At 36.8% G+C, this 22535-nt stretch overlaps 2 protein-coding genes across 2 annotated transcripts; both read right to left on the reverse strand.

The window, feature by feature from the left end:
• Positions 1–3178: 3178 nt before the first annotated feature.
• On the reverse strand, positions 3179–11217 carry mmp19 (matrix metallopeptidase 19). Its single transcript, XM_043252505.1, has 9 exons — positions 11119–11217; positions 10320–10411; positions 9910–10043; positions 8591–8800; positions 7835–8080; positions 7622–7750; positions 7332–7496; positions 4920–5047; positions 3179–3412 (listed from the first exon to the last, which is right to left on the reverse strand). Exons 1-9 carry the CDS (start codon positions 11215–11217, stop codon positions 3179–3181), a joined length of 1437 nt encoding a protein of 478 aa, XP_043108440.1.
• A 3404-nt stretch (positions 11218–14621) lies between these two features.
• Positions 14622–22535, reverse strand: pmela (premelanosome protein a). Its single transcript, XM_043251571.1, is given in 13 exon segments — positions 14622–15465; positions 15584–15671; positions 15766–15974; positions 16126–16228; positions 17467–17643; positions 17733–17966; positions 17969–18289; positions 18414–18734; positions 18969–19130; positions 19343–19483; positions 20647–20793; positions 21011–21106; positions 22412–22535. Coding segments are annotated over 13 exon segments (2214 nt in total). The 5' UTR covers positions 22479–22535; the 3' UTR covers positions 14622–15317.

A 22535-nucleotide genomic window follows, 5' to 3' on the forward strand; every position in this document is an offset into this window, starting at 1 on the left:
ACGCGTCAAACTCTATTGCTGAATTAAAGACACATCTCGACTTTATGTTATGTTACTTGCAGAAGTGTGGAAGGAGGACGGAGTCAGATGCCATGCATTAACAACAGGTGATTTACATTAGATATGCCGCATGATGCTGTAAACAGAAGCCTTACCATGGTAAAGACATTACTGTAATCCACCCTATGACCTATGAAAAGGTCATTCATATGGTACTACATTGGCAGCTAGCTCTGTTCTAGGCTTCAGCACAAAACCTCACTGCAGTGTCACATCTTCAGCACGCATTTTGAAAATGCAACAGAGACATTATTTTATTTCTGTTTTATACCGTAAGTGTATTAAAACATGTAAGGTGTCTATAATACATAGTAAGTACTTAGTAGTAGCCGTTGCACTTACATAAAACAACATGTGCTTACCATGCAACTGCTTTATGGAAGAGTTTGCATTTTATGTGGAAGTAATATGCTGCTGCTGTTACACATTTGTAATGTCTGTAACACAGCTGCTTGCCGTTTAATCAAAAGATTGCCACATATGTTCTTAAATACATGTAATACCTTTCTAATAACATTAAAATTACACATAATATTACACAGGCATAAGCTACTTAAAATAAAGTGTAACATGATTGTACTTAAGCGTAAGTAGCTGTGTAACATCTGTAACATGTGTTACAGTAGCTGCCTGTTACATCTATATAGTTCCACAACTTAGTTAACAATTAGATTTTAATTCATGGGAATACAGTGGCTACTGCTAAATACCTAATTAGCTAATTACTCTTACTGTTTTCCAATGAGTGAACTATTAAAAGTACCTGTTGATTCAATTTCACGATGTGTTAAAAAGTGTTTTAAAACAATCACTATTGGGCAAGAAAAGATTTCCAACTGGAATAAAAACACGATATCAGAAAGATATCAGATCAGAAATAGATTCCGAAAGAATGACTATAACAAATGTTACTGTAAATTACTGTAAATGTCCAACGCACGATCACACAAATAAGACACGGGCAACATTGGTGTCAGGATCCTGCTACTGTATAGTCTGGTCACTTGGTCGTACATGGCATATTTGTTTTGCAATGAATATCGGTGGCATCTTGAGATACATAATATTGCACTCAAAACATCAGCACATTTCAGTCTAGGCTCTTAAAGTATCCAGGATACTGATTTTTTTCCCCCTATGAACACAGTCTGCTTCAGACGCTGACAACTCAGTGTGAAGAATGAGCCACACAGCTGTGCGTTTGTGCATCAAACATTCGTATAAAGTAAAGAGTTTCACATGCATGTCATAGATGAGTCTTTTTTTACATAATTTAATAAAACAAGTCAACTCTGTTGTTGCAGAACCTTTTGTAATAAAATAAAGCGCTGACTTTTTTATAAAAGGTTCACAAACATAGGGATATCATAGGACTCCCTGAAATATTTGTGTATAAGCTGTCAGTTGAGGTGTGATTCTGTAGAAGGTGTGCAAATACTCCAGTTGTGTACACAGGACCAATAATATACAACTGAAATATGTTATTTAAACGGTGCCTAGTAACTACAGTGAATGTTGCTCGAATGGATGATGACTTAATAAATTATTTTCAGCGATTTTTATGAAGTGTTTTATTATATAAATAAAATATACAATGCAATGCACATGTACAATGCAATTTATAGACCAGGTAATATACACTGATCAGCCAAAGCATTAAAACGACATGCTTGATATTGTGCATCTGGCACCCAGACATTAGCAGAAAATCCATGTTGTACTATAGGGGCCCCATGGATTGGATTCGTTGGTCTATAGGTGCTAAATCAGACCAACCTCATTTCTAAAATGTTGTGCAGAAACCATCCTAAATTTGATCGTAATTTCGCAATCATTTCTCAAATATACATAGAACGAATGTACGAACAGAAATTGCATGAACGGCTTTCTTTCAAACCTATGAATCGCAAATGATCTTGAACTTGCGCAAATGAATGGTTTCAGCTCTTTGCTTGTAAACGACTCCCAATTAATATCACTAACACGTAAAATATCCCCAATCATCATAATTTAGAGCAGTGAGCATCAAGAACAGCATGCATTTTCAAAAACCTGTTCCTCTCCGACCCCGACGTGACTCAAAGCACTTTTCCACGTCTAAGGTTTTAAGCGTATGCGCACGTTACGAACAAATCTGAGCGTACCCACGCTTTATAAATGAGACTTTTGTGGCTGATCAATGTAAAGAAAGTACTCTTTGGAAAATCTATGACAATTGCAGAGGCTACAGCTTTATGGCTTTTTACCTAAACTAAGGCATTCACATTATCATAAAATATTTGGCCAGTAATACACAATTTGTTGCGCTGATCATAATTTATAAAAACAAATCATAAACAACTTGGGATTGTTGAGTATCCATTCCTTGTAGCAGATGTAACAAAATAAAACTCCTTGTGTTATTTCTTTGACAATTACAATCTTTTAAAGAATACTATAACATTTTATTTACACAATATATTGGCTTCATGTCACGTTAAAATTAGCAGGTACAATATAAAAATTCAAGCCCAACATTATATTATATTATATCATGTATTGCATTAAATCTCAAAATGGAACTACAGCTATATAAATGAACCACTGTTAGGGGTAAATCACGTCTAAAATCAATTGAGTTTGCAGGTTAATTCAAGTTAAAGTGTAGACACATGGTCCAGCTTCTGTTTCAAAGCTACTCTCTTATATTAATATATTTGACAAAAGCTACTAAATAACAAAAGAGTGCAACAATTGAAAATAAATAAAATAATTACTACACTACTGATTTGTATTTTAGAGATGATTTGTATTATTTTTTTTAATTTATGTAATTACAAACTTTTTTCAAAATATCTACATTTGTGTTCGACAAAGAAATTCATGCAGATTTGGAACTACTCGAGGGTGAGTAAATTCTTTTTGGGTGAATTTTTCCTTTAAAAATATTCTGCTTTCGTCCATCTTGGCTACTGTGTGGTGCAACAGAACCCCTTGCAGATGCTTCAAATGGTAAAGTGTAATCACACAAATCGGATATGAGTCACTATTGAAAGAACGTGTAAACACAATGTCAAAACAATCGGATTTAGCCAACAAATCAGAAACAAACTTCAAGATCTGCAGTGTAAATTAGGCCTTAGTTGCACCTCATCCAGCGGACACGCTTGCTGAGTGGGTATCCAGAATCAACAATTAACTGCTCATTTATGCGCCAGTACTTGTCACCTTTAAAGAAATACATCTTCCCATTGGTCCACGTGAAAGCTGCATCAGGATTTGAGGGGATGCCAGGAAACAGACGTGAAATGGGTTTGGGATAAATGCTGAGGTCATTATAAACCATTTCATCCCACTGCCAATAGCCTGAGCCCTGGAAAAAAAATTCAATTAATGATTTAAAGTGGTCATGGTCTTTTGACAAATAAATGGTCATTGTACTATAAAAACACTGTATGTTTTCATTTATGATGAAAATATCAGCGCAAAACTGCCTGCATGATACCTGCTTATTCACGCATGTGGGCATGCAGCACAGTAAGGTTTGCTAAGATGACCAACATATATAGTATAAGTATATACAGTGGCGCCTGCAGGTGTATGCAGATCAGCCCACAAACATTTCAGCAATAAATTATAGGCCCATGTGTCCTGTATTTCTGTTGACTGAACCAGCCATTCCGTTATGAATTTATAAATCTTTTGCAAGGCAAAGTCACTAAATATAAGGGTGAATATTACATACAAAACTATTGTAATAACAATTGTATAAGCTGTTTTGGGAGGAGGTTGGACTCAGGCCGGTAACTCTGATAAGTGCGTACCTTCGGAAGAAGTCCTGCAGGCGCCACTGAGTATATGTGTATAGTGTAAATATGTGTATAATTGCACCAGACCCAGTATCTGGCAGAAGCAAAGTCATCTCTTGAGGGAATTTCAAAGTCAATACTTTGGCTGTAGTTAGTGTGATACAGAGGGCAAAAAGTTACACAGTGTAGCTTCAAATGTTTACTGAGTTTTAAGGGAAACACTGTTGCAAATAATAAGTGCAATAAATAGTTGCACCTCATCCAGTGGACATGCTTGCAGAGTGTTGTATCCAGAATCAACAGTTAATTGCTCCAGAGCCACCAAGACGACTTATTTTGTACTTTGATGTCTTTAAGGTGCACTGGGTGAGAAGAGGGACCATGACCCTGTTTGGCTACTGCTGGCCATACCTACTTGTCCGACAAATTGGACCAGTGGCTGTGGTGTTGCCAGACTAGTCCAGTTTGCCTGCAGTTAGCAAAATGTTGGCGAACTTGTGCAGGACTTTCGTGCCATTTCAAAAGACGTGTGTTAATGGTGCTTTGCTGGCACATAATATGCCCTGCAAGTGTGGGTTCTTGGTAGTTACAAACTGGCATGGCCCAGATAGTGGAGCTTAAACTTGGTGACAAGATACAGTATTCTTCACGTTTACCAGTGTGATGGTCCTGTCTACAACTGGCATCTCTGAATCACTGCTTTGATCTTGTAGGTCTTCTACGCCAGTTTTTCCTCTCTTTCTAATTTTAACATGATGATTTCAACAAGCCATAAAAATTATCTTTTGGGATAGGACTTCACATACTCTGGAGAGATCAGAGAGTTATTTTACATCTTGTAAAAGGGACATAATATGACACCCTTTTTGTTTTTTAGGCATTAAATCAACTTAATTCAAAGTCTTTTTTGACTTGTATGGAGTTGTGAAGTGGTGTGGGTCCACACAGCTGGAGCTAAGATAAAATGTAACTGGAAAATTTTTAATATGTAACTTCAGGAGTGTTTGTTTATATAGAGAGAGCTTTGAGGGGTTTGAGACATGAGGGCTTAAAAATGTATCATCATAATACCTTAAAGAAGAAAATTTTCTTGTTCTTCTCATGATACAAAGCAGCATCAATGTTGGCAGGGATTCTTTTTAGAGGTTTAGGATATCGATAGTCAAGGCGGTAATTTGTGAACCTCCAGACTTTTTCACCTGCGAAAGAGGAGAATGTGGGTAGAAGAGTATTCTTTATACTGCAGTTAAGTACATTTTCAATTTGCGTTTTTTTCCATCTAATAAATATTTCTCAGTTATGATATATACTCTCTATATCCGGTGCATAAAAGTTAACACATCCTGCAATATCTAATGAACTTTTTACAATGTAAGAACAATGGTAATTACACTTATATTACTGTTTCATCCTTATCTCGAGGATAGGTATCCAGACCCAGAGAGTAGAACTGCACCCAGAAACAACCTCAACACAGCCCTTTATGGTCAGTGAAGCACTCAAAAGGTCTTTAGGACACAGAAGACACTTCTTTCGCACAGATAACTATGACCAACTATGAGAGGTCCAGCTGGGACCATTTCAACCAGGAAGATTATGTATGTATGTATGTAAGGCCGTTGATAAGTCTATCTACTACTGGCTAAAACAGCAGCTGAACCCTAATATTTCAATGCATTAAACAGACAACAATTTTTCTTTTCCCATCAAATGCTGGTGTGTATACCATGTTCAGTACTATACCATGTTTGTTTGCTTATGCCAGAGGAGAATGTGACCCAGACTTGGGTTTGTCCCAAGGTTCCATTCTTCTTTCTGTAACTCGAGTTTGGGTTCCTTGCCACTTTTGTCTTCTGGTTTCCTTAGTTGGGGTCTGAAAGTCATATAACTGCTATGCACCTGAATCACATATTGCAAAATTAACACTATCATTCTTAACTGAAACAATCTGGAGAAACTCCATTCTACCAAATGCCTAAATCCCCACCAGACACGGAAGGCACTCTTCTTCACATGATTTCTACTACATTGTGACACACAGACTTACTTTCAAAGAGATCAAAGCTGATGCCCTCTCTGAACTGCATGCTCCTAATCTTCCCAAACATGACTTTATACTAATTCTCCCATCCTCCATTTTCAACATCCCCATGCAACGTGATCCCATGATCCCACCATTCCTGCTTGTCCTTTGAGCTGCACTTTTAATCTCTAAATTCCATATTACCGCAGCTCCTGGAATGGATGCACTCAGCACCTGGCTCTGGTCATCCAAGGTTATCCAAACTTTGGAGTTTGTTAGGAAAAACTACTGGTGTGAATATGCGTGGAAAGTTTCCTGCCTCCTCCTGTCCCACAATGACCATAGTCCCACATAGGCATGGACTTTGTAACCACTGTCCTCTCCATCTAAACCACAACACCTGCATACTGGTGGCGGTGGATCAGTTTTATAAGGCCTGCCATTTGATTCACTTAAAGACAGGCACTGAAGATGGCAGATGTCCTGTTCTGTCCAGCACCTTTGGCCTGCCAGAAGACACTGTGACAAATCGAGGGCCACAGTTTATTTCTTAAGTCTTGTGCCAGACCAATGGTCATACAGAGGACACAATCCAAGAAAGCTCCAGCTTCTTGAGAACATTCTGTGACTTGAGCTCCAGAGGGCAGTGAGATACACACCAGATCCTTGCAAATGCCTTGCGTTCAGAAAACCCTTAATACCAGGAGGTTAGGTCTTCCCCATAATACAAGGTCAATCCCACAATTCATGTCTTATGACTTAAATCATTCACTCCTTCCCCTTCTGTTTCCCCAAGGACTGGTGAAGAGAATGCCTCTCCTCCTCCAATGCTGCTCTTAGAGTCCTGTCCTTTTTGAACTCTAGCCATCACCAACGGCTTCTTCGGTATCTTGTGAAGGGAAAAAGTGAAGGGAGTCTATGTCTATATTTGTTTCTTTCTTTTTCACTGTCTCATCACCAGGTTACCAGACCGAGCCTGATCCAATCTGTTCCCAGGCCAGATGTTTGAGTAGCACCAGCTCTGACCAGAACATAGCCCTTTTCAATTGTAGCACAGATTTCACACTGCCAGTCAAACAATGAAATGCAAAACAAAAATAAAATGCTTTTTCTCTAATATTATTAGTTTAAAGCTAAATACACTCATTTTCAATATATCGATTGTACAATATAAATACAAAAGAAGCTGTTTTAAACAAACATTTGAAAAAAACAGTCCATATATGCATTCTCATACATACCTGAATATCATATATCATATATCGGGATATGGCTGATCATTGGATAATCAATTATGTTAGGCCACGTCCCCTGCTACATCCACCATTTTGCTCCATATACCATCCACCCAACTTTCTCCCAAGCTTCTCTTGTATTACATTAATTATTGTGGTTACAATATTCCATATATTCACATATGTTAAAATGCATACAAATATGTGTAGAGAAATATAATCTACCTTTAAAGAAGTATGTCTTGTTGGTTCTTGGGGAATATACAGCTGCATCCAGGTTTCCTGGCAGCCCCTTCCATAGCAAACTTATTTTTACCAGGGAGTTATGACCCATATCTGTTATCGTCCACACATAATCCCCACTAAAAGCATACGTCTTATGCGAGGGACCTAGCAAAAAAAAGTTACATTTTACAATACTTTATAAAATGTTACATGATATTTTTAGTCATTGAACAAGCAAATCTACTGCATTTGTTTAACTTGAATGAACTTAAGTCTTGCAGTTTTCTTACCCAGCATTATAGCATCTAGTTTAGCAGTGCATGGATCTAGCATATCACCTCTGGGGAATGGTGCCATGGTAGTGGGATATGTCATGGCATAGATATCATCAGCAGTGGTTGTACTAGAGATCCTTTTACCTGAATTCGTAAGGGTAATTAACATAGGCAGTTACATACTGTACATTAGCAAATATTAAATTATTTGTTTTTGGGTTATCCTACCATATATTGCTTGGATTCCTCTGATATCATCGATGTGCAGTCTAAAATTGGCTTGGTAACCAGTGTAGTGTGCTGCCATAAGAGCACTGCTGTACTGAGAGTGTCCCAAGCCAAGAGCATGGCCGATCTCATGAGCTGCAACTATACGCAGATTGGAACCATAGTACTTTCCTTCAGTCCAGAATTCATCTTCATCAAAGTGAACTATTCCTGATGGAGGCGCTTCTGCATGGGCAAGAACATGGCCTAACAAAAGACTATCGTTTTAGATAATGCAGTTTTGTAACTACAAGTCAACCAATTCTCATTAATTTGCAACTACATGTCTAACTCTCAGAGCAGACTGTTAGGGTAGGTTAAGGATTAGTAGAATAAGGTGAGTAATGTTGTGTATCCATCAAAATAAAATGTTATTAAGTAGTCAGTCTGCTAATACTCTAATATCTGCTAGTTGACATGTAGTTGGAAAGCTACTGTTAGTAGTATATGTCTAAAGTGGACTATTAATATATAAATGGTTAAAAGTTATATAAAGTTTTACCGATTATTGCTCTAATTTGTAACGCAAGTACATAAAGCTGGGACTTGGTTTGCCAGGACTTGGTTGAGACAATTATAGCATACAACATAATGTTAGACCTTATTAATGTGTAAAATTACAAGACTAAAATAAATACATATTACAGAATACTTCTATTATCTATCATTTCTTATATTTTAATAAATAACATAATTAATTTGGTGAAATTTGCTTACCAGGACCATCAAAAGGTGAAGGACAGCCATCTCTCTTGTGAAATGAGATTCGAATATCAGCGAGTCCATAATTAATCTCCTTAAAGCTGAGTGGGGTGACATCACTCCAGTATTTAAATGCTGAGCGTATTGCTGTCTGTGTTGCCGTTTTCCCCATGTCTGGTGTGTAGTTGTGAATGCGATACGTTAAGTTTTTCTTTCGCCAAAATCCTACAAAATAAGACAAACTAAAAATTCAAATATAAAGAGCAGTTATTTACAAACACATGTGTGCGGTTTATTTTTTATCATTAGATTTGTAATTGTATTTGTAGTTGTAAACTATCAAATGTTGTATGTTAACTCCAGTGTGTAAAAGGTCATAGCCTAGCCATTAAAACTTGCAAAGCATTTCAATTAAGCTGCTTTTTCCTAGCATTTAAAAAATGGTGAAACTTTCTATAATTTTTTTTTTATAATACATTATATTTCTACGGCATTATAATGCACACATAATTCCTTACATCATTTCATAAATAATCGTAACAACAGCTACATTTTATGTTTAATGAACAAACTCTTATGTTAAATACATTATATAAAACAGTTAGTCAAGGGCTGAGAGGCCTGATTATGAGCATGTTTTTCTGCAGTATAGACATGCAATATGTATGCATTTCTGCCATGACAACTCTCTGAGGGAATGTTTATGTGTTTGATCTTGGCAGAATAGATCTGCTACGAGGCTTCAAACTGTCAATACATCCACAACTTGTTGCTGTGAGCATTTAAGAAATACTGCTGCTGCACATATAACATGGGACTATGGGAATAACTCTGTATATAGCATACATGCATCCCCAGGTAGCAGATCTACACAGGTGGAGCTGGGGAAGGTGGAGGGTTTCTGAAGCACGCTACAACTGCTACAGCAAGCACTAGTAATACATTTGAATGACGAGCAGTGAGCACTGGATGATGTCAGTGGCAGATTGCTTTAGGCCGTGCCATCTAGAGTTTTCAATTGCATGTCAAATGTCAAATTCAGCCTTGATTTCAATGTGAGGTTCCCACAGTGTGCCGGCGTTTTCAGTGCAGTTGTGTCATTCCTTGTCTATGCATTCTGGATTATAGCTGTTTCAGTGATCCGTTAAACTGTTTTTGCTGAAAATAGATCTTCAACTCTCTCTTTGGCAAGCTATGACAACAATGCATATTTCTACAAGTTTTTCTTGTTTTATAAGACACTGCACTTGCACTGCAGACTTAAGAGAAAATTTGACCAAATTTGGTTAAGAAGGTTGACTGTATTATTAAGCAATGAGTAAGTAGATGCTCACCACCAAATCTCCTGAATTTTAAAGACTTTTGGTTAAATGGGTCCTCGACACCACACCGTGGCTGTCTCATTTTAAGAAGAGTAGCTCCGTCGAGATTTCCAGTGACAGGCAACCCTGACACCCTCTGAAAAAGACTTTTACAAATACGAAAGTTCAGACGTGCACAGAAGTAGACAGAACAGAAATAACAAAGTGTCTAGAGAATTCTCATTAAAGCAAGCCAGTTCTTCATTTCAGACACTGTAGCATTATCAAGAATTAATGTGTATATACCAAGGGGAAGATGGGGGTCATACATTTATCTTTAAAATGTAACATGTTTGTTTAAATACATGTTTAGTATTTGCAGGATCCACTGTGTTATTGAGGGAAATAAACAGAAATGTCTGGATACACTGTGACTGTTTTACCTGAGAGCCACTTTCATAGCCCACTCACTGGAATCTCTCTGAGCTTCTGGGTTCAGGGGAGTATCTAGATATCCAAACTGCCTCAGGTACATCTGTTAAATGTAAAGAGGGTATACATGCAATACAGTAATTATATCAATAATACAGTTGTTAAATATTAAATGATAGAAACATAAAGAAGGACATCATGAATGGCATATGAGTGTTACGATATCGGAAGTCAAATCCAATGTTTTATATATATATATATATATATATGTGTGTGTGTAATTCATACATTACAGTTCTAATGTACTAGTAAATAGAACTAATACATTCATGGAACACAAATTCTGAAGCTTGAAAAATGTACAGTTACACTTACAGTCAAAGTAAAGTGTTAAAGCGACCATCCAATTAAAGTGAACCCAAATTCTCGAGTTTGGCATTCTCAAGCAGTTTTTAGTGTTTACAGTCCTCTGTTTTTTGATGAATCAGGGTTCAATTAAACATAGTTTTACTACAAATAAAACCAAAAACCATGGTTACTAGTTAAACCATGGTAACTACAAATTAAAGCTGGTTTTGTTACACTAACCATAGTTTAACCGTGATATCTGTATCATAACTCGTTATACAAATGATAGCTTATCAATATGCCAGAAACCAGCCTGCACTTTTATTACAATAAATCCATAATTTTCGCAAGGGTCGTTCAAACAAACAATATGCAACAATACAAAGTTTATAGAATTTTAAAGGTACGTCCATAGCAAAACCTAAAAAGTAACATAAAAGTAGTGAATCACGTTAATGTTACCTGCGCCTCTGTGAACTCTCGCTTTCTGCTCGTCTCAGTAGATGACCATACGCGCAGAACAGCAGTCAGAAATATTGTATATTGCACCCACTTAGCCATAATCCCAGTCTTCAAAGAGCACCGGTGGTTGGACGTCTATAGATGAAAAAATGTCTAGATGAGTGGGCGTTAGTAAAGCGCGCTGTGGTGTCTTTTGGTTTTAAACCGAGAGATGATTTCCTCCTGCATGTCACAAGAAAGAGGCTCTGATCCAAGACAGAAACACACTCATGCATCATAACTCTCGGACACCGCCTTCTTGTCTTCTTTACACATCATTTTAGGCGGTTTTCTATGGTGCATTATTATAAAGCGATTGCGCATCCATAACGCGCGAGCAAGAACATCTCAACTCGGAAACGGTTTTTGTGTTCGGCTGAAAACGCTCTTTGCTGTTTCTTTCCTTATTTAATGGTTATTTAAGTGCTTATTATAAGTGTGCATTTGCTAGATTATTTTTTTGTGTCTAATTTAGCCAGAACTTCTCCTGAGTATAGCCTGTAATAATTCACTGTAATTATTATCTCACTGGAGAGCTCTCTGGGGCTCATCTAGTTGTTCTGATCTCGGCTGGCATTCAGGTCTGTAGAGGTCATCTTTAGACGCTTATCCACCATCTGGTCAGAACACAGACTGGATCTGAGTGGATGCAATGACCATCTAATTCAGATATAGCCTGGATCTGGTGGTATGGTGACCTCAGAATAAGAAGGAAACGCATTAATATCAACGTAGAGTATATTTTTCTAATGATGTAACAAGTACATCAGGGTTTTTAGGGAAGTGTTCCTGGTTCACCTAATTAATGCAGCCTAACAATTCTTTAACAGATTTTAATTTATACAATGCATTATGTGTAAGCCAGGTTAAAGAGATGGGCTTTTAATCTATATTTAAATACGGCAGATCAACATTGGTTGTCGCCGACAACTACTGATGTATAATGCTATTTAGTATAATAAATGATAAGACACCTGTTCTTTGCTTTGGTTTATTTTAAATAACATTAAAAGTACTCATAAAAATAGTCTATTCCGTTAGTGTTTGTTGGGTCTACTTGTTATGTTCATGTTTGTGTAAAAAGAATGTTTAACGTGTACTCTGCATCTCCAGTGTTCCTTCTACCCAGCATTAGCGTGACAATCTGGTAAATCTTTTGTTTTATGAACTGATTTTTTGCTACCCTACTGACATCATTGGCACATGACTGACAAAAGAATTGGAAATAGAAATAAAGTGGAAAGAGAGAGACTAGCAAGCTCAGGCTGGAAGGAGAAAAGGAAACACAACTTTGTGAGTCTGTGAGGGATCCCTTCCTTTTTTTTCGCTCAGCTGCCTTCAGGCCCTCTGCAGGTTTCTCTCAGTTCCTGAAGTGAGTAGTTCTCACTTATTAGATGTGAGCAAAAATTAATTTGGTACTCCCCTTTCAAGAAGCGGTGATAGATTTGTACTTTACTGGTTTTAAATGTCACCACAACATTGCAATGGTCTAAAGAGATGTGGGCTCTGCAAATGTAGTGCAAGCTTTTCAGGTAAGAGAAATATGTTTTGCATTACCAACAGAGAAAAGTCCAGACTAACTCTGACTGGTGATCAAAAAACTGATCAGGAAACTGTTCTGCGTGCTTGTGAGGTAGTGCCTGAAAAGTATGGACAATTAAGAAAACACGAGTTTGCAATGGATAAATGGTGTATGTCAAATAAAGCACTTTTGAAAACTTTAGATAGATATTTTATTGCAAAATTGTAAAAGTTAAAAGTTTAAATCAGCATTCAATCAAACATGTCAGCTGCTGTACTCAACAACAAAAACATATTCTAGGGATAATACTAGGAATTTGCCCTAATAAAAAGGGCAAAACAGGACACCATTAAAAGAATATTTCACTGAAAAAAAATCAAAGATTGCTTTTAATACACTCATCCTCAGACTATCCAAGATATATAGGTGAATTTTTATATTTAGTAGAACTTCCTTGGTGATTCATAAAATGCTGCTACTGTCACTTTGGTGAAAAAGGCAAGAAATTTCAGCAAAAGTAGAGGCACTCAAATGCAAGGAGGATTTTGTTAAAGTCTCTCCGTATGTTATGACTATGTGGACCACGGAAAGCTTTGCGCTCTGCCAATGTAAAAGGTCCACACGTTTGTTTTGTTTTAGTCAGGCAAAGAGAGACTGACCATTAACCCTCAAGTCATTTGTTTGACTTTAAGCTTTAAGGCAGTTATTTCAATGAAAACCATCAGAGGCTTTCGGTCCTGGGTAGGGAGTTGTAACATTAGGTACCATGTATTCACAAAACCTGTTTAAATTAAAACAGTAATTAAACAAACTAAATCTTCTCAATATATCATTGGTAAATGACTTCCATATGTTGGATGTGCGGTTTTTTGAGCCACAGTTTATGTTATCATGGCAGAAGCATGGTATGGCATAATCCAGTTTTACAGAATTGGATCAGCCTGACAGCGTTGAGGTTTTATGCTGTGATAGCATAATAAAAACTCCAGGTTTGCATGTAAAGGTGAAGAAAGAGTTCCTCTGAGAGTAACGTCATTACTTGTTTACCTTCACTTCGACACTTGCATCATTGCAGGATTTACGTATGTTCAAGTTTCCCTTCTGGAGATTTTTGAAGGTGAATTTAAAGGCTATACCTCAGCTGCCATGTCAGCAAACACCATTGAAGGCTTTCTTATAGGATGTATCCTTCAGATTGTGAAGCACGCCTACCGTAATTTAAACAAAGAGAACAAAATGTATGCCTAAACAGAAATATCCCTTTAATACTTTTGGATGGACAATATATTTATATGTAAACCTTAGTTATACTTAATGTTAACAGATTCTAGGTTGAATAAACATTATTATCAAAAATTACAATTTTCTTTAAATTATCAATGAAATGATTTAATTATGTCCTAAAATCAGAATCAGAATGAGCGTTATTCGTATAGAGTGCACAAATTCACATCACGCTGTTCAGTTGTTACGTTTAGGTAATGGGTGGGATTTGGGATGTAGAATACGGTCATGCAGAATATGTGCTTACTATGTACTAATAAACAGTCTATTCAAATAGTCATGTTATTAGACAACTAGTTTACAGTGAGAATTGGTCCCTGTTCTAAAGTGTTACCAGAATTTGTTGTAGTTTCAAGGAGCTCTGGGTACATGAATACTTACATAACAAAAAAAAAACATACATCAGATTTGACAGTTAATGTCAGGGGCATGTTGAGTGTTTTGGGGGGCTAAGCAAGAGGTCGTAAGAATTGGAAATTGCTAACACACTGTAGACATTTTGTCATTAAATTTAAAAGCATTTTGTTCTCATATCAGACAAACTCTTTTGGTTGAATGAGGTGTGTTAGATGAGAAAGACATCCAAAATGTGTCTGCTCTTAATAATAAAAGAGTCATTATAATAAAGGAAAGATAGTTTTACAAAGTGAATTGAGGGAAAATACATCATATTTTTAATTAATGACGATTAAACATAAATGTAAATTTACATCGTAGTTCAATGTACATATACATTTATTTCATAAAGCTTCTTAATGTTGCATAAATGTTGAACAGGCACAAGGCTTTTCTTGAAACATTTGCCATTTGATGATGACAATATTCCTATCAAGCAGGGTTCCTTTATAGAATTATTGCATTTACATAACTAAAGAGATCCACATAACTGTTGGGTAAGGGATGAGTGCCAAACACTGTACTTTGGTTTTGTTAAAGAGCATAGATTAATGTCTATGCTCTGGGTGAATTCCTAACATTTGTAAAAAAAAAACCCTGTAAATATTTTGTTATACATTTCGAACCTCATTTGCACTTTTTATCCCCACCTTCTGTAAATAACGTAAGTAAACTACTTAGCATTGTCCTGTCCACTACACTATATTTTTCATTGTTAAAGTTACAACCTAGACATAAACAACAAACGAAGGGGAAAAAGTCTGATCATTGCAACCCAAGAAAAGCTATCTGCAACTTTTCATAACGACACACAATACACTGCCACATACAATAAAACACCATTTAGATATTGTGAGGCATATTACATATGACATTTTGTTAATACAGTACAATGAAGCCCTCGTTGTTCATATTTATTCTCTATGCAATATGTCTTAAAGCAGAAGTGGACAGCTTTTCACACCACTCGCCCAAGCAGGAGGGGACGGCTTTCTGCAGCGGATCTCCGGCTCAGAAGGTTCCACAGCGTTAAAGGCATTGAGCTTCTTCCAGAGCTGAAACTGCCACTTGTATCATCCCTCAGTGGCTGGTACTCCTTAAATCGCCTGGATAAAAAGGGTTACTTTAACGTGCATAACCTTTATTTACATTAAACTAGACAGCACACGATAACATATTATTAATGTTACTTTTAATGAAAACACTGGTGCATTGGTGACTTACTTGTATGTAAATGCAACGGCCCCCAGAGCGCAAATAAAAACCAGGACTCCCAGTGTTGCTCCAGCCGTGTTCCTCGATGAATTTGTGTCTGCGATTTGAACAAGATACATTGTAGAGTATTGAGGTTATAGGGTGTGCTCAGGAAAATACATTTATTTGTTTTGAATTTAGATGACACTTGCCTATCGCCACACTGAGCTTTGCGCTGGTTACAGCCAAGCTGACATCATTGGTTAGAGAGACGTTGATGCAGAAGGTGCCGGAGTTGTTGAAAAATTGTCGCAGCACCATCTGACACTCGGAGGCAGGAGTCACAGCATTGCACTGGAGGTCCTGAACAGGACTTGTGCAGTCTGCATCAGACACCACAGTGCAGACTTCATTCGGCAGGCTGGCAAGCAAACGTAAAAGATTAATAACTTTGCATAGCACATTTTATGTTCAACAACAGCCATCATTATTACCAATTATAACAGTAAAGGCTGAAAACATAAAGCCTATATACAGTCTATAAAATAAATCTGTATTGAAGGAACGCTTACCTTCCCTGGCATGTTACTGTAAGATCTACAGCATTCTGCTCCAGCTCTGTGGCCAGAACGACCACATTATTCACCTCCACGATCTCAACACTCTCTATTCCCTCTGAGTTTGGAAAACGTATATGTAGAAAATATTTCACATGTGTGTAGACAGGCTTATTTTGTACTCATCAATAACGCTGAACACATTTACAAGTTTACAGTTAGGATTAATTCAGTTTAGGTAGAGTATGAGATGTTCACATAGAGATGTTGTAGTAGTGGATAGCGGATGAGTATTATCACCCACCCATCTGCACATGTTGTATGTCTCTCTTAACTGACACACTCGTAATGAAACCATGATCTAAATCAGCTGTGCTCGATAAGAAAGGCATGCAAAATGTATGGAGCTACTGTGCTAGTACTGTGTTAACATTGCAGCATATTATGGTTTTGACACTGCTACACAATTTGTTTTGTCATTATTTGAGGTGATATGTAACAGTTTTGACAGGTAAGCCAGCCAGGCAAGTAATGCTGAGGTGAAGCCATGTTTGTGGCAGTTATATAAATAAGTAATAGCAGAAGTTAAGGGCCCAAGCGCAACAGAGGCAAAATGAGGAGCAAAGATGGCAAGGAGGATTATTTAAATTAAAGACATTTTAAAGTGGTTTTCATTTATTTAATCATTACTACTTATCATGACTTATTTACTTTAGAACTTTGGTACCACTTTATATTAAGTGGCCTTAGATACTATGTACTTACATAGTAATAATATGTACAGTGTACTTATTGTGTTTATAATGTATTGCTCAACACATTTGCTGCTATAGGTGGGATTTTTGTGAAGTTAGGGACAGGTGTTGGGTAGGTTTAAAGGTGGGTTAATGTGTAAGAGGTGGGTCAAAAGTGTAATTATAAATGTAATTACAGAAACTCATTATAGATGTAATTGCAAGCAGATATTTTAATATATAAAATATAAGCTCAATGTAAAAAAGTGTATGTACACAATGGGTGCATAATATCAAATGATTAATTGAAATTAACAAAGTAATTAATAAAAAGTTTTTAACTTGCAAATCAGTTTTTAACTTGCATTTGAGTCATCTTGAATCATCAAGGAATCAAAGGAAAGAAAATGCTTCTGATTTGATTCAGAATATTTCAAAAGTCATATAATGTAAAACATTTTATTGGGTACTTTTGTAGAAATCTCTTCTTTCTTTTTGCCCAGGTGAAAAATTAAATTAAATTAAATTAAATTAAAAATTAAATTAAATTAAATTAAATTAATTAAATTAAATTAAATTTAATTAAATTTAATAAATTTAATTAAATTTAAAAATAAATCACGGACAACTGCAAGAGTTGTAGAGAAGGAACCATAACGATAAATCATACAGTTTGTTTCTGCTGGCATTTCTGGTGCTTGCCGCTTTGCAATGACTAGAGCAGCCTGGGTCGCTTCAGTTCCTGCCACCAGTTCAGCTTCTAATTCACTTACTGTTGCCTCGGGTATGCTAGTTATGCCTGCAATTAAAGCACCAATGGAAATGCATTACATATATGACAAAATGAATTGTCACGGTTTTTAAAAAGTTTTGTCAATTTTTATTCACCAGTGACGGCTTCGGTCGCCTCGTTGACTTCGGCAACAGTCTCGTTGACTTCGGCAACAGTCTCGTTAACTTCGGCAACAGTCTCGTTAGCTGTGTCTTCAACTGCAGGTATGACAGATGCTACAATATCTGTGACCACTGCCTCGGGGGTGATAATGATGACTGCATCACCAGCTGGTGCTTCTGTTTCTATAACTGTCTGAACAGAGGCCGTGTCAGCCACAGCAGCAGGGGATCTGGGAGTACTGTGGCTGCCAGATCGATAATAACCTCGTCTTCTTCTGGGGACGTGTCAGCCACAGGAACTACTGTCGCAGGTTCAGCCTCAACAGCTGTAGGTGTAACTAACATCACTGCGGCAGTATTGTCAGCCTCAGCCACAGATGCGTCTCCAGCAACAGTGGGGACCTCTTGGGCAGCATTAACTAATTCTGCTTCATTGTCAATTGCGGACACCGCCAAGTCGTTGGCAGCGACAGTGACATCAGCTGCAACTCCTTCCTCCGCAATGGGAGGAGAAACAGTCAGCGCAATGTTTTCCACTGCTGCAGCTTCATCTGGCAAAAAGGAGAAGGCGCCAACTCATCAACCATTTGGAAATCTTATCAAGAAATATCTAGGCTGAGAATTGTCTTTCAAATGCCATGAAATATGAGATTTGAATAAAGAATGAAACTCTACCTGTGACAGGAACAGGAGGTGCACCGCTGGATGCTGCAGTTGGACTGAGCTGACAACCACTTGAGATGGCTGCCATCAAAACCACCTGTGGCCTGAAGGAGCCAGTTGTAAGGTACGTGTGGGTAACAGTAGCCTCCCTGGAAATGAGAGTTCCACTATTGTCCCCAAAATCCCAGTTGAAGGTAATGTCTGACCCACTTAGATAGTAGCTAGGGTCATGCAAATTAATGCCAAAGGACACAGCTCTATTCTGGATAAAGCTTTGGTCACCCTGATTGATGTCACCAACCTGAGATAATGTCACTGTAAAAGGAATTTGGTCTGGAGAAGAAGAAGAAATTTCATTAGGGAATATGTTCAGTAAATGACAGCATTGGTTTACTCGCTAGTTACACTGATTACTCCCCAGTTCAGTCCAAGTGGATTAATAAGGAGAATTTTTATGTAATTATATATGCAATTCTTACTAAAGTGAGCAATAAACAAACTAACTCGTTTAAAGGATATAGATGATGGAGGATTTCTAGATAAATGTGCAATTATCAAACTGCTCACCGGTGATAGAGAACTGGGTAGATGCATAACCAAGGGGAACAAACTTGTCTTTGCCACGGCAGTGATAAATTACTATGTCCATTGTGTAAGAACCAAGAGGCACATTGTCTGTTTCAATAGTCAGTAGAGAGGAGGGACCATCAGCCACCTGCCAGTATTTTCCTGAAGGGAGAAACAATGAAAAAACTAAAAACCAGTCACTGATATCTCCAGCGTTGTCCCTTACACCAAGCTAATGTTATACAAGTCTCTACAAATCTAACCTTAAAGTCTTAGGTTGTTGATTCAAGTGTGTGTTCCACTTGTATACGTATCCTCTAACTGTGTAGGTTAGTATATAGTACTCTAGAAAAGTAATGCAGGTTTGCTCTTACCCCATGTTTTCCACACATAGATGAAGCGGGGCTTTTTGTTAGAGATCTTAGTGAAGGGTGTCCTGTCAGGAAAGACACCACTCCATTCTCGAGGGATGCTGGACTCTGGGTATACAGTCTGGCCCATAGTATAGGATGTTCCTAAAATATAAATTACACACGAGCACACAATTTAATTGCAAATTTTCATTTTAACATTGCAAACACAAAATAAGTATTATAATTTTTACATGTATAATGTAAATGTAAATGCTTCTCTATCGCTGCGTGTCGTGCTCCTCCTCACAGGACAGATCGTGAAAGCAGTTTTTGTCATTCATGGTAACAAAGTGTAGAGATGATGTAATAGATTCACAGAGCTTCATTCATTAAAATGGAAGTTTGTGAGATCGCAATGAACTAGTTACTACTAGTTACTTTATCAGTTACTAGTAAGTTAGTAGCATAAAGGGGAGTAACAGCGAGAGAGTTTAAGAGAGTTTGCAAATGTGAAATTTCATTTATATAACAGTTGTATACATTTTTTATTTTATACTAAATGTAATATTAAGCGATTGACATTTTAGTCACAGCTGAGCCTCTGAGCATCTAATCTTTTACACAGCACAGTTTTTTTTTTGAGTACATCTTTGCTTTTAAACAAATCTAGTGAGTCAAGGATTCAATGACCCATTCAAAAAGAGAGTCACTTGCTTCATCACTTAATGATTCACCGGTTTGAACGAATAAACTGAATGGATGATTCTGTAAATATTCTGTAAATTCTGACTGCTGACTTATCCTTTCTGATTGTGTTGTTTTAATTGAATTTATTAAGTTTATATTTCAAAGGTGGCATGTAATAAAGTCACAAAAACTGTTAATAAAGTTCAAAATGGCAATACAAATGCAAATTTTTATTATTTTTTAGCACTAGTGCTCCTGAGTCCTTAAGAATGTAATGTTAAAAACATTTTTGCAAAGTGTAAACTATTAACTGTAGTCTACAAATGCAATACTGTGTGTTTGAGACGTTAATCATTCTTTTTCAGTTAGAGACATTCAAATCATTCATCATTTTTATTATTATTAAAGACAGGGGTCCTTAATGATGATTACATTACAATGTGCAAATTCGCACACAACATATCTTTAATTTGGCCCAAATAAATAGGCCAAAAAGAAGGTTTAGATAAAATATTAAATAAGTGGTTAATAAATGGTATTTTAGATTATAAAGTGTTTAATTAAATACACTAGAATGTCATCTTACCATCATTAAGCCCCCCTAAAATGGTGAATTTCGGCAAGCTTGTATAACTAACCATTAACTGTACAGTTTCTTGCCCACACCACCTGTCCATCAGGAAGCACTGTCTGGTTCTGAGGGAAGCGAACATCAATGTTGAAAGTAGCCTTGGCTCCTGTTAGCGTAGGACCATCACTCCTGACTTCAAATGTCACCTCTCCACCTATAACAAAACATTGTTTAAAAACATATTTCCAAAAATAATCAAGTAAACTCAATAAGTAATTTGGACTTGTAGCATATCCTAATTTATTCATACGTAAACCAAAAAAATTCGATTTGAAACAGGGAATAATTGTTCATTATTTTCCATAGATGTTTGAAAACACTTTGAGTTCAGGGTTAACATATTCACAGCGTGTCAGTTCATTTATGAATACCTTTCCAGCAGTCCCTGTATCTGGGATCTCCATCCCTCCAAACTGGATACATGTGTGAGTTCCATGAGCGATAACGTGCAAAGCGCGTTCTTGATTCTAGAATGATAAAAAGAACTTAATTTGTGAACGAGCATTAAAATTTTAAAATGAGCAATTGATTAATTTCTTTATTTAAATCACACATCTTCTTTAAAATTCATCCATTTATGCTTTTTCAGTCTCTCAACAAACCCAGATATTAGAAAACATTAAATGCGCGAAGTGCGCTTTTATCAATTCAATTCACTTTCTTTAACTTTTTAGGCAACCCTACACACATTAAAATAACGCATATTAAACACATGACTAGCCTACATGAGAGCAGATTAAAATAACGGTATAAAAGATACTGCAGACTCTAACTTAAATGTAGTACAACGTAATACATAGCACATAGTATAGTAGTTCAAGTAAATAAAAATAGGGTGTTTCGCTGTTAAAGGTTGGTTTAAGTTCATAAGCGAGTCAAGAGACGAGGTCAAAAAAAATCAAAGAAAAAAAACGGAGAGAATGTGAGGATTGGCAAATAGAGTCACACGACCTCCACAATCCCATTCAATCCTTTTCATGTGACTTTCAGCTGAGGTTACCGCTCTAATCCCCACTGCCGTAATGAGGTAAGATCCCACAGAGCTCTGACACATAGACAACCTTTCATTTTTCACATTTTATGTATACGTGCGCGTCTGAATGTTTGTGCGATATTCGATTTATTATACGTAACCTTTGACCAGCGGTCTTAAGTGTCAATTTTTCGAAATGGACATTTACGCATCATCTGAAAGCTTGGGATATGTTTATGGTTGGAAATGTACAAAATATCTTCACAGAACATGATCTTTACTTAATCTCCTGAAGATTTTTGGCAAAAAAGAAAAATGGATCATTTTGACCCTTACAGTGTATTTTTGGATATTGGTACAAAAATACCCGTGCAATTTAGATTGCTTTTTGCGGTCCAGGGTCACATATAACACTTGTTTAAAAAAAATTGTGTTTATTTACAATTGTTTTTTTATCCAAAACAAAGCATTACCAGAATATCAAAGCCGTAACCTGGTGTTGCCAGCTGAGTTATTTAACATCTGGAATCATGCACCAACATTATACTTAATAAAAAGCCACTTTAATGCATGTAATTGTAAGATAAAATAGTAAGAAACAGAATAGTTTAAAGTTCTGGTATTTAAAATAATGTAACAAGATTTAACCCAAAGAAGGAATACATATGAATAAAGTGTTATATTTGTTTTAAGTAATTTTATTTACTATGAGAAATTTAGTGTTTTTTTGTCTTTTCAAATTCTGTACCTTTAGTGATTCCTATATGTAAAGTAGTGTGTATGAAGAACAGAAACTCACGTGAAAGTGCTCCTGAAGAGAAGGTAAGAATTAAGATGAGAGCCTTCCACATCATCAGGGTATGCATTGATAGCTACGACACCAGTTACTGACCCAGCTTTACTCTAGAGACCCAAGAAGTGTC

Source organism: Puntigrus tetrazona, chromosome 11, assembly GCF_018831695.1.
Source record: "Puntigrus tetrazona isolate hp1 chromosome 11, ASM1883169v1, whole genome shotgun sequence".
Taxonomy (NCBI): domain Eukaryota; kingdom Metazoa; phylum Chordata; class Actinopteri; order Cypriniformes; family Cyprinidae; genus Puntigrus; species Puntigrus tetrazona.

Bases quoted from the DNA above. Each gene is read 5' to 3' on its own strand.
- mmp19 (XM_043252505.1), bottom strand. From the start codon at position 11,217: ATGGCTAAGTGGGTGCAATATACAATATTTCTGACTGCTGTTCTGCGC. The intron at 8,081-8,590 runs GTAAGCAAATTT...GTCTTTTGTTAG, and splicing joins TTCACCTTTTGATGGTCCTG to GCCATGTTCTTGCCCATGCA. The intron at 7,751-7,834 runs GTAGGATAACCC...TTACGAATTCAG, and splicing joins AGGAATCCAAGCAATATATG to GTAAAAGGATCTCTAGTACA.